At 44.3% G+C, this 12,397-nt stretch overlaps 1 protein-coding gene across 1 annotated transcript; it reads right to left on the reverse strand.

Moving 5' to 3' along the window:
• Positions 1–6,847: 6,847 nt before the first annotated feature.
• Positions 6,848–7,446, reverse strand: LOC122139934 (potassium/sodium hyperpolarization-activated cyclic nucleotide-gated channel 2-like). Its single transcript, XM_042740304.1, has one exon. The coding sequence runs from the start codon at positions 7,427–7,429 to the stop codon at positions 6,848–6,850; it is 582 nt and encodes a 193-aa protein (XP_042596238.1). The 5' UTR covers positions 7,430–7,446.
• Between the last annotated feature and the right edge of the window lie 4,951 nt (positions 7,447–12,397).

The following is a 12,397-nucleotide window of genomic DNA, read 5'->3' on the forward strand; positions in this document are numbered from 1 at the left end:
CGTGTTTTTATTTTTCGAGTGTGTCCGGTTTCACCTCCTCCCACTGTTGGATTACACTATGATCGAGACACACGCAGTTTTTTTGCAGAGAGAACAGAGATCTTATTGTTTGTCGAAGATCCGAAGCGCTCAGAGACGCCGTGTTTAAGACGGCAAAACTGCTGGGAAGGAACACACACACACACACCACCACCCCAACACACACACACCCACCACACAAACAAACCCACACACCACAAACACACACACACACCATTCACCTTGTGCCTTAACATAGTACTTCTTCACTTCATGAGGTTTCTTTTTTAACAGAGAGCTTCATCATTTCAGTGGTTTTATTGATTTTTTTGCCACTGAACCTTTCTTTAAAACCCAAAACGAACTGATCTGAATAATGACTAAATTGTCTTTTTTTGTTAGCTGCGTGTAGATGTGTTTTTAGATGTGAATTTTTGTTTTTATTTTTTTTTTGTATGGTTTATTTATGGATGAAAATTTGTTTCATAATTAAGCTACTTTAAAAAACAATCTCTGCATGCGTGATGATTTGTTTTTATTTTAAATAAATGTGACTTGACTTTGTTTCTTGACCATGGATTGTTGGGTTTTGGTTAAAGCAGTCTAGTTTAGTCAAAATGAATCATTAGGCCCTCAGTTTTGTTCCAAACTTGTAAGATGTTCTTTCTTTTTTCGTCTGTGTTAAACAGATGGGCTAGTTTTGAATGTTTTGGGAATCTGCACAGAGGCCCATTTTCCATCTTTTCACTCATACTGTTTTCATTTTTATGTTTTTTATGATTATTCAAAAATGATGTCCCAGAGCACACAAAACTTACCATGATTACGATTAAGTATTCATGAATAAATACTAGTAAATTTTTGTACTGCATCAATGGAAAATGCCATTTGCTGCTGAGGAGAAAGACAGACTCTGAGTCCAGGTGAGCTTCCAGGTCCTCATTTTTGAAATATTAATCCACCGGGATCGAGGACCACGAAGTCCACGGAGGGGAACCAGCTTTCCAGGTAGCGCTGGCGGATTGGTTTTTTGTTGTTGGTCCAGCAGATCCCTCCTTACTTATTTTAACTTCAACGATCCCGGTGGGACGTTAGCACCAGATTCACAAGGAAAAACCACCAGGAAAGTTGTCCGACACACACATTTTTGTTTTTTTTTTTTTTATTTCATCCACGGAATGAGTGTTTGGTTTTCATCTTGATGAAGGTTGTTTTTTTTTGATTGTTTTTGTTTTTTTGTGTGGTTGTTTTGTTGGGTGGAGGATTGTGGAGATTTTTTTTCCCACCATTCACACAAGCTAAGAGCAGCAGAGGAGATTCCCAGCAAAAACTGCCGGAGAACGGAGAGTTTTTGTTTTTTCTCCAGTACACACACACGTTTCACTTGTTGAAAAAAAAGAGTATGATGTCTGAATTCATAGTATTCATGAAAAGCAAAACAGAATTAAAGAGTGTTTGATGTGTGAATTTATTTTATTATTTAATGAGGAATGTCATGGAATTTGGCAACATTTGTATGAATGAATCAATCGTAGGGCTGCACACTTATGCACTGGTGTGTGTGAAATATTACTTTATTATTTCTGCACCACTGAAACACATGTGATGCATGTCTGCTTCTCACTCTATAAGCAGACTCACTTCCGCAGCATTTCACCATTTGCTTTGGGAAAACTATCGGGAGATGCAAAATAAAAGTTCAGTTTTACTTGAAGACAATGTTACAAAAATGTATTGATACTTCTCAAAGCAATAATAATACTAATAAAACTGCATAAAAGTATATTTTTTTTAAATCACAATATTTCTTCCATCTTTTAATGTAAACAGTAAGTTTATGATGTTTATGATTTTGAGAACTGTTTCTGCAAATGTAATAGTAACCTGAAGAGCTGATCGCTGGTTCTTCTGTCTCCGTTCATGTTTCAGTCGCTGTGTGTCTGTCTGTAGGAGTCTGATTATCTCTGTCTGCGGTTATGACATCAATATTATTGATCATCTCCCTATGAGAGATTCAGAGCTGCATGGAGTGATAATACAGTAATGCAGGAGTCCAGCTGAGCACGTCTCACACACACACACACACACACACACACACACAACAAATCATCTGTTACACTGTCAGTCGTGTGTGTGAGCGAGTGCCTGTGTGAGCCTAAGTGTGTGTGTGTGTATGTGTGTGCGAGTGTGAGCGTGTGTGTGTGTGTGTGTGTGGGTGGTGTAAGTGTGTGTGAGTGATGACTTTGCTGCAGCCTGGAATTGAACTGCTGGTTTCGTTTCTGGTCAGAGGAGAACTGGCCCCCGACTGAGCCTGGTTTCTCCCAAGGTTTTTTTTTCTCCATTCTGTCACTGATGGAGTTTTTGGTCCTTGCCGCTGTCGCCTCTGGTTTGCTTAGTTGGGGACATTCATTTACAGTGATAATCGTTGACTTGATTGCAAATTATTGCACAGATACTATTTAAACTGAACTGAGCTGTATGATGATGACATCACTGAATTCAATGATGAACTGCTTTAACTGTCATTTTGCATTATGACACACTGTTTTCCTAATTAGTTGTTCAGTTTGCTTTGAGCAATCGTTTTTTGTTTAAAGCGCTATATAATAAAGATGACTTGACTTGATTTGTGTGAGTGCATTTGAGTGGTGTGTGTGAGTGTGTGTGTGTGTGTGAGTGGTGTTGTGTTGTGTAGGTGTGTGTTGTGGTGTGTGAGTGTGGGTGTGTGTGTGAGTGTGTGTGTGGTGTGGTGTGGTGGTTGTGTGTGTGTGTTGTTTTGTGTGTTGAGGTGTGTGTGTGTGTGTGTGTGAGTGTTGTGTGTGTGTGAGTGGTGAGTGTGACGTGTGTGTGTGTGTGTGTGTGTGTGTGAGTGTGTGTGTGTATGTATGTGTGTGTGTGTGGGTGTGTGAGTGTGTGTGCGTGAGTGAGTGTGTGTGTGTTAGAGAGAGTGTGTGTGTGTGTTGTGTGTGTGTGTGTGTGTGTGTGTGTGTGTGTGTGTGTTTTTTTGTTGTTGTGTGTGAGTGTGTGTGAGTGTGTGTGTGTGAGTGAGTGCTGTGTGATATTGTATGCACACAGGGCGTGTGACGCGTCAGTGCAGGCAGTGTTGGAGTAGTAGGCTTGTAGGTCTTGCAGTTCTGCTGGCTACTTTCTGCTTTCAGCTGCTGCCACCGGATAGCCCCTTGTTTTTTCAGGGGCGAAAAGAGAGGAGGCCGAGTGTGTGTAAGCCTCCTCCAGCAGGTACATAGCCTCTCCACTGTGCCAAGATCTCGTTCACGCCTCCTCGCGGCACAACATGTAACTGGGCCACTTGCGGTTCCAGGCTAAGTTTGCACGGGATCTTGGAGCAGCAGTGGGCCCCAGAGACGTGGCATGCAGGCCCATCAGTGAATGGAGCTGCCTGCTGCCCGTCAACCACAGGTCCCAGCTATGGGTTAATAGTCCCAACTATGGGCAAATAGAAAAAAGACCCAACGCGGCGGCGCAGACGGAAGATAGTCATGTGTGTGAGAACCACCACAACGGCTGGAGAAGGCGGTGAAGTGAAGGCAAAACACACCCTGCAATGTGGGTTTGCACTCGGGAGGGTACAGTGGCTAGGGGAGTAAACCCCTCTGACAAATCTGCACTTTGCTGGGCCTGGAATTGAACTGCTGGTTTCGTCCAAACTGACCTGACCCCTGGACAGCCCCCTGCAACCTTCCTGCCAGAGGAAGGTTTTCATGGTTCCCTCATGCACTGAGGGTGGATTTGGCAGGAGTGAACGATGGTGGGAGTCTGGTTTTTGGGCACCTTCATTTACACCTTAATCCTCACCTATTGCAAGCTTATTGCTCCCCCCCCCCCCCATAAAACTGTGGCGAGTGTGGAATGGTGGTGATGCACATCCAAGGATGTGGCTGATGGAGTGTCTTTAGCCATTTGCATTATGCACACACTGCAATTTCGTGATGGTCGTAGGACTGCGGGATGGCTTTGACGCGATCTGTCTTGTTTAAAGCAGCTTATACTGCGACTGAGTGGTGTGAGTGTGTGTGCTCACCCTGTGATGTGAGTGTGTGGACCTGAAAGGTGGTGTGTGGAATTGTCTGTCCCTACACTCCGGACGGTAAACCGCAAACCGTCGGAGCATCCCCCCCTCGCAGTCGAAAAATTGTGGTGTGTGAAAAAAAGTGTGTGTGTGTTAGGTGTGAGTTTGTTCTCTGACCGTGTGTGTGTGAGTGAGTGTGAGTGTGTGTGTATGTGTGTGTGGTGAGTGAGAGTGAGTGTGTGGTGTGTGTGTGTTTGTGTTTGTGAGAGTGTGTGAGTGTGTGTTTGTGTGGTGTGTGTGTGTGTGTGTGTGTGTGTGTGGTGTGTGTGTGAATGTGCGTGTGTTTGTGTTAGAGTGAGAGAGAGTGTGTGAGTGTGTGTGTGTGTGTGAGTGAGTGTGTGTGTGAGTGTGTGTTTGTGTGTGTGTGTGAGTGAGTCTTTTTTTTTGTGTATGTGTGTGTGTGTGTGTGTGTGTGTGTGAGTGTGTGTGTGTGTGTGTGTGTGTGTGTGTGTGTGTGTGTGTGTGTGTGAGTGAGTGAGTGTGTGTGTGTGTGTGTGTTTTGTAATGATGGCTGCTGTCACACTATGAACAGCTCAGACATCCTGATGTTACACCATTTCTGGAGAAACTGGGACACTTGAGCAGGTCTGAGCTCACACTCTCACACTCACACACACACACACACACACACACACACACATCAGGTGTGTGCGTTCAATCAGCAATCAGTCATAATCTGCTCATAATCTCCAGCAGACGGTCAGGAGCGAGTTTGAACCGTCTGACTTTTTCTGCCTCATTTCTTTATTCATAGTTCCAGTTTAACGTAATTGAAATGGTAGCTGATTGAATTATGCATTATGCATACATTGGATGAATTATGCATCACATTATGAATATTTGATCCATGCTCATTTCTGATAGCAGACAGACTAATTGTGCTCATATGCATATTCAGATGTCGTTCTACTGTCTGTCTGCTGGAACACGCAACATTAATCACACCTGCAGCACACGTGTGTGACCTCCCTAGCAACCACCTAGCAACATCTTAGCAACCACCAACCAATGCCTTAGTGACCCCCGGGATCCAGTGGATGTTGTCTGTTGTCTGAGAGCCGGTGCTCAGAGAGTGTTTGTGGGAATTCTCCAGCGGGAAACTGCAGCTATATTTAGAGTGTCAGGTTTGATTGAATAACAGAAGAGTCAGGCAGCAGGGGTCCACATGCAGACAATCACCTCACTCTACAGTTTGGGTCCAAACCAAAGAAAAGATCAGCAGCTTCAGCCTGTAAGCGAACACACTGCATCTAATCTCAAGTATAAGCATTAATATCTGTCTGACTAATTTAGTCTCTCCATCTGTTTCCAGCTGACATCAACATCTGTTCAGAGACAGACAGGTGTGAATCACGTACAAAACACTGTGATCTGATCACTGAAACACACTTTCTATTCATCTGTGAATCCTGAAAAATAAAATGTATCACTGTTTCCACAAAAATATTGTGCAGCACAACTGTTTTCAACATTGATAATAATCAGAAATGTTTCTTGAGCAGCAAATCATCATATTGGTTGAATGATTTCTGAAGATCATGTGACACTGAAGACTGGAGTAATGATGCTGAAAATACAGCTGCACATCACAGAAATACATTACAGTTTAACAGAGATTCACACAGAAAACAGCTATTTTACATTATAATAATATTTCACTGTTTTTACAGTATTTTAATCAAATAAATGCAGCCTTGGTGAGCAGAAGAGACTTATTTTAAAAACATCACCAAATTTTTCCAAACTTTTGACTCCAAATTTTGACCAGTCCAGTAACCTGACTGAACTAGTGACTGAATCACAGGTGCAAACAGACAGTTTGTGTGTGTGTGTGTGTGTGTGTGTGTGTGTGTGAGAGAGAGAGAGAGAGAGAGAGAGAGAGAGAGAGAGAGAGAGAGAGAGTGTGTGTGCCCGGTGAACTCTCATAGATTTACATCAGTATCACCAAAATCAACACTGAACCTTCAGGGAGAACTTGCATGTCTTCCCTCTGCTGATCGCTCATTTCTCAAGAATACTGCACTCAGCGAGGACATTGTTATTATTACAGTAAAAGCCAGATTACAAGTTCTTCCTCCTAGACTCAACCTTTCTGTCTGGTTTCCTACAACTCACTGTCTGCATCACACTTCAGAACAGATCACACAAACATTGCCACACATCCTGAACAGCTGTCATGTTTACAAGAGAATGTACACAGCAGGCCACGACAGAATAGTGAAAGACATATCAAACCATTTACCACCTTTAGTAAGAATTCATCCATGTTTCAGTATCTCAACAGTAACTCTGAAATCTTTTCTCGTTTGTCTGCTAACACAGCAGATGTTATTGTGATTAATGAGGAGTGTAGCGAGGTGCTGCATGCACCTTTGCCTCTAGTACGGAGGAAGCGTTCATGACTAAAATCATTAAATATCAATCACTCCTAAATACCATTTCAGAAATAGGTTATCGAGGCTGATTACTTGTTTTTATATTTGGCAGCTTAGGACACACACACAGGCTGGTTGTAAGAGGGCTTCAACAACTCGGGATGCCCAGAAAGAGGGCTGAACTGCGAGCTAAAAAAGTACTGTGCTTTGTCCTCTGTCACATATGGAGGAGACGCCGTTATTTATACCCATAAGTACTGAGTGATTTGCTTAATATAGTAAAGACCTGTTGCATGTCACTGGTCCATGATTTTGTACATGTATATAACTGCATCTATCATATTTATGTCCCTATAAGTTATTTCTTTTAAGTTGATTTAAATTGTTGAAATGTGCACCTGAAGTCGCTGTAGGGATGTATGATCCAGGCTCCGGCCGATCTGAGCCTCTCCTGCTCCAGAGCCACGGCCTTGTGGCTGCCCAGCATGCGGAGCGAGAACTTGTTGACGCCGGGCTGCAGCATGGCTCCGAACTGCCTCTGGATGAAGGTGGACTGGTTCGAGTAGCTGTAATCCTCACCGTCCAGCCCCGGTCCGGCCTCCGGGGTCCCGGCCGCCGTGGTGGTGGTGGTGGTCTCGGGTCCGGCGGCGACCACTACCATCCCGGTGCCGGAGGAGGAGGAGGATGCCAGCGCGGCTCGGGAGGCGAAGCCCACGGAGCGCTGCACGGAGGGCGGCGCGGAACCGGCGTGCGGCTGAGGGGTGGTCGGGGTTCCGGAGGTGGTGCCCGGTCGAAACGGGCCGGTGTCACGCGTGGAGCTCATGATGGAAAGGCGGCGGTCGCCCTCCAGAGACGCCTGGGAGAGACGGTAACCGGGAGACGGCAGGCTGCTCTTATTGCGCCGTTTAGAGTCTCCGTTCCGCGCGGAAGCCCCGGTGCCACCATCCATGCTAGCGCGCGCACACACGCGCAAAAAAAAAAAAAAAAAACACACAGACATGTTTTTTGTTTTTTTTCTGTTAGATAAAGGTCTGTTTGTTCTCTGTTTGGTCGGTAAGAGCTAGCAGTCGATTTGACCTCAGCGCGACGGATTCTCCTTCACGCTTCCTCCAGAGGACGCCTCGCCCCGCCGCGCCCTCCGACATCTCCTCATCGCGTTCGAACACCCTTGAATTGACGCTCCGTTCGTCCTTGACGCGCTCGTCTTCACGCGCCGTCCGTCATTTCTCCTCATCTCTCCGTGTCCTTGAGGCCCAGGCGCTCCGAGGCGCACCGACACCGGCCAGCATCTCCGTGATTCGGTGATCCCCGCCTCTGGTTGTCACGGTGATGTGTCGCGCTCAACAGACGCGCTTATATAAAAACGATCACACACACACACACACACCCAGGTCAGTCAGACACGTGAAGGCGCATCATCATCATCTGATGCTCAACAGGAGAATCGGATGAGAAACGCGCCGCAGCTGAGGGATTCTTTCTGAAACGCGCGTTAATCAGGCGCTTATCCAGCGCGCGTCGCGTCGCCTCGCTCCTTCGCGTTCATCGCTGTCACTTGTTGAACTTCACGCCCTCGCAGCGTCGGATTCCGTCTCGGAAGGACGAACGTGCTATTAAATAAATATGAAATCAATGTGTGAGCGCGTGCAGGTCTGTTGCCATGGCATCATCATCATCATCATCATCATCATCATCATCATCATCCCTCATCATCATCATCATCATCATGATAGTGATTATCATTGACGACACGGAGGAGAGAGAGAGAGCGAGCTGTTAGTCACTGGTGTCTGTTTCTCTGACACTGAGCAGCTACAGCCAATTAAGAAATTCACAATCATAATGAGAGCCAGATACACAAACAACAGCCTCATATTCACATCCGATCTGGAAGTCAATAAATGATCTCACTCTTAGAAAGAGCTTTTCATAAATAATCAAATATTCAATATATATGATCAATAATAACTAAACATGTTTTTCCATTAACTCAACCAATTTCAACTTTTTAAGTTCAGTTTCAATTTGATTTTTAAAGTCAGTTTAATATAATTTAAGTTAAAATTATTTGTACAGCTAGTTTTATTATACTTAAAAACTGAAGGCAGAACTTTCAAGTTTTACACTATGGTTTTTTTTACTAGTAAAATTAGGTTAGTTGTTGACATTTTGAATTTCTAAACACTAGAGCTGTGTGTTTTTAGTACGCTGTGACGCGTGAGAAGCTGAGATGTGAACACAAGTGTTAATGAAATGCCAGTCTGCTGCATGTTTACAGACAAGAGCAAGAGGAGACGCTTCCAGCACAGGGCCGTTAACACAGCACACATGGCTTATTACATTCATTTATTGCTATAGAAATGATTGACATATGAAGGGTGTCAGTGAAGCAGAAATCACACATAATAAGAGTAAATCAGCACAGGACTGTCAATCAGTGACTCCAGCGAATCAGAGGCTCTGGTTCAGGGCACAGTGACCGCCCTCATGATGTTTGTGTGTCCAGATCCGGGACTCCAGCCGGTGACAACAATCACCATATCACCCACTCTGACGCACGCGCGCACACACACACACACACACACACACACACACACACACACACACACACACTCAGGTTTGTTTTTGTGAATTGTGGGGACATTCCATAGGCGTAATGGTTTTTATACTGTACAAACTGTATATTCTATTGCCCTACACCAGTGATTCCCAAACTTTTTACACTCAGGGGGCCCACACACCAACACATAGTTTGCGCGGCCCACTGCAAAAAAATAACTGACCCCGCTATTGTTGGGTTAATACTTAGTACTCAGAAGCTTTGTTAACTGTATTTATTGAATGAACTAGGGCTGTGCGATATGGACAAATAAAAAAAAAAAATTATCGCGATTTCTTTGATCAATTTTGCGATTTCGATTTTAGTCACAATTTTGACACACAGGTATGCTTTACAGTCATGAATGCATTCAGTCCAAATTTGAAACATATTTCCAGAGGCTCAATTAGAGCTTTATCAAACAGTTGTAAGGTCTCTAGAACAGACATAAGTCAAAATAATCACTATAGTAAATGTGTAATCCAAAACTTTCAGACTTCTGGCAACAATCATATAAATAAATAAATCCTGTGTGCAGGGACTTTTTTCTTTTTTGCCATACATTGTTCATAGAGCTCATTAATTGTAGCGGTGCCTCAGGTGTTGAACTATATTTGTTATACATTATACAGGTTCACACGTACTCCGTCTGCAGTGCGTGTACAGTATGTGTATGCGGTGCAGAAGCAGCAGCGAGAGCGCATTAATGTAACGCGAAAGCACATTAAAATAATGCGCGAGCGCGAATCTCTCTGCTCGCACGCAGATTTCTTTTGCTCTGTAACAAAACCAGACGCGCTTGCTCAGATACACGCTGCTGTCGTCCGGAGAAAGTGCGCGCACTTAAAACGTGTCTTCTCTCGCTCAAACTGCGTCCTGTGCACTCACAACTCTCTCTATGCTCATGTGCTAGATATTAATTCTTTTCACACGTTTTTATTTCTAGCCTTTTACCGCGTGCAGTGTGAATGCTCTGATCCGTTAACATGGGCTCGGAAAAAAGGCGCATCACAAACAGTGTGTGTGAACCTGGAGTTACGTAGGTATATGCCCAGTCTGTTCTGTTCTCGCGCTAGGCGCGTTGCATTCTGATTAGATCGGATGGCATACTGCGGGAGGACAGGGCCGCGGTGAATCGTGCTATAAAACGATTTAGAAATCGCGCACGCTCAAATCGTGATTTTATGACAATTTCTATCGCACAGCCCTAGAATGAACGGGGAATTTTTGAACTAGACATTTTTACATATATTAACAATATTATTTATTTTAATAGTAATTGGCGGCCCACCTGCAGTACCATCGCGACCACCAGACAGGAGGAATCAGATTCATATTCTTTTCACCAAAAGTATCACACAATGACAGGAACATTTTGACCTATTCTTAAACACACAATCATTTATTTTACCACACGTCTCTCTGGAATACTAATATGTGTGTCTAGTGATTTTTGAATTTTAAAATTTTCTGGGATATGTAAATATATTATAATTATAACTTTATAATTTGAGTTTTAAACTGTGAATATACTTATTTAATGTCTAGTCTGTATTTTATGTGTTTTGCTGATTGATCTGAACAATCGTTCACAGGGAGTCAGTGATGATGACGGGTCTCTCTTCATGACTGCTGGATGAAGATGTCTGTGAGGATTCGTGATGAAGACACGGAGGAGTGTTTGTCAAGGACGAGCAAATGAAAAGAAGAAAATGAGCAGAGAGAAGCAAAGAAAACAGAGAGAGCAGACAAATGTGTGTTTGATGTGAGAGTGAAGAAACAAGATTCTGACTGACATCTGCTGAGATTCTGTTCATGGAGAGAAAGACTCATGAAGAGGAAAGCAAGGTCACAACACAAAGAGACAGACAGACAGAGACAGAGACAGGGAGGACAATCAGTGCTGGATAAAAGAAATCCAGGAGACAGACAGCACAGAGCTGAAGAGTTCACTGCAAACACACACTGCACAGCAGCTCAGACACGTGATCACATGACACTGTGACTGACAGATGCATCGGCCAATGAGAGACAGGCATGTGTGGGAGGAGTCAGAAGTGAATGACAGCTAATGAGGGTATGGTTTTTCAATATATCGCACACTATCTCTCTCTCTCTCTCTCTCTCTCTCACACACACACTCTACTCACACTCTCTCTTCTCTCTCTCACACACACCAACACACACACACACACTCTCTCTTTCTCTCTCTCACACACACACACACACAAACACACACACACACTCACGCGCACATTCACACACACACTCAGAGAGAGTGTGCACACACACACTCTCTCTCTCTCTCACACACACGCACACACACTCACGCGCACACACACACACACACAAACACACTCTCTCTCTATCTCACACACTCACACACACACACACACACTCACACTCTCTCTCTCTCACACACTCACACACACACACACCCACTCTCACACTCACTGACACACTCTCACGCGCACATTCACATACACACACTCACACAGATACATGCACGCACACACTCACACAAACATACACACACATGCACGCACACTCTCTCTCTCACACACACACACACCAACACACACACACTCACAGACGCACACATATCTCTCGCACACACACACACACACACTCTCTCTCTCTCTCTCTCACTCACACACACACACACACAGACACACAACACTCACACGCACACACACTCTCTCTCTCTCTCACACACACACACACACACACTCACACACTCTCTCTCTCTCTCTTTCTCTCACACACACACACACACTCACACACACACACTCACAGACACACACACTCTCTCACTCTCTCACACACACACACACTCACGCACACACTCACACAAATACACACACTCACACACAGATACACGCATGCACGCACGCACACACACTCACACAAACATACACACACTTTCTCTCTCTCTCACACAAATACACACACCAGACACACACACTCACACACACTCTCTCCTCTCTCTCTCACACACACACACATTCACACACATACACAAACTCACACACACTCTCTCTCTCTCTCTCTCTCACACACACACACACACTCACAGACACACACACTCACACACTCTCTCTCTCTCTCTCACACACACACACACACACTCACAGACACACAAACACACGCACGCATGCACACACTCTCTCTCTCACACACACACACAGACGCTTCCTCAGCTATCTTATTGGGGACACTACATAATGCTATTGTTTTTATATACAGCTAGTTATAAATATTTATTTATTATCCTCAAAAGGAGGTTTTGAGAGATTTTTTTAGGCTTAGGTCATTTCT

The sequence above is a fragment of the Cyprinus carpio genome, chromosome B16 (assembly GCF_018340385.1).
Source record: "Cyprinus carpio isolate SPL01 chromosome B16, ASM1834038v1, whole genome shotgun sequence".
Classification (NCBI taxonomy): domain Eukaryota; kingdom Metazoa; phylum Chordata; class Actinopteri; order Cypriniformes; family Cyprinidae; genus Cyprinus; species Cyprinus carpio.

Bases quoted from the DNA above. Each gene is read 5' to 3' on its own strand.
- LOC122139934 (XM_042740304.1), bottom strand. From the start codon at position 7,429: ATGGATGGTGGCACCGGGGCTTCCGCGCGGAACGGAGACTCTAAACGG.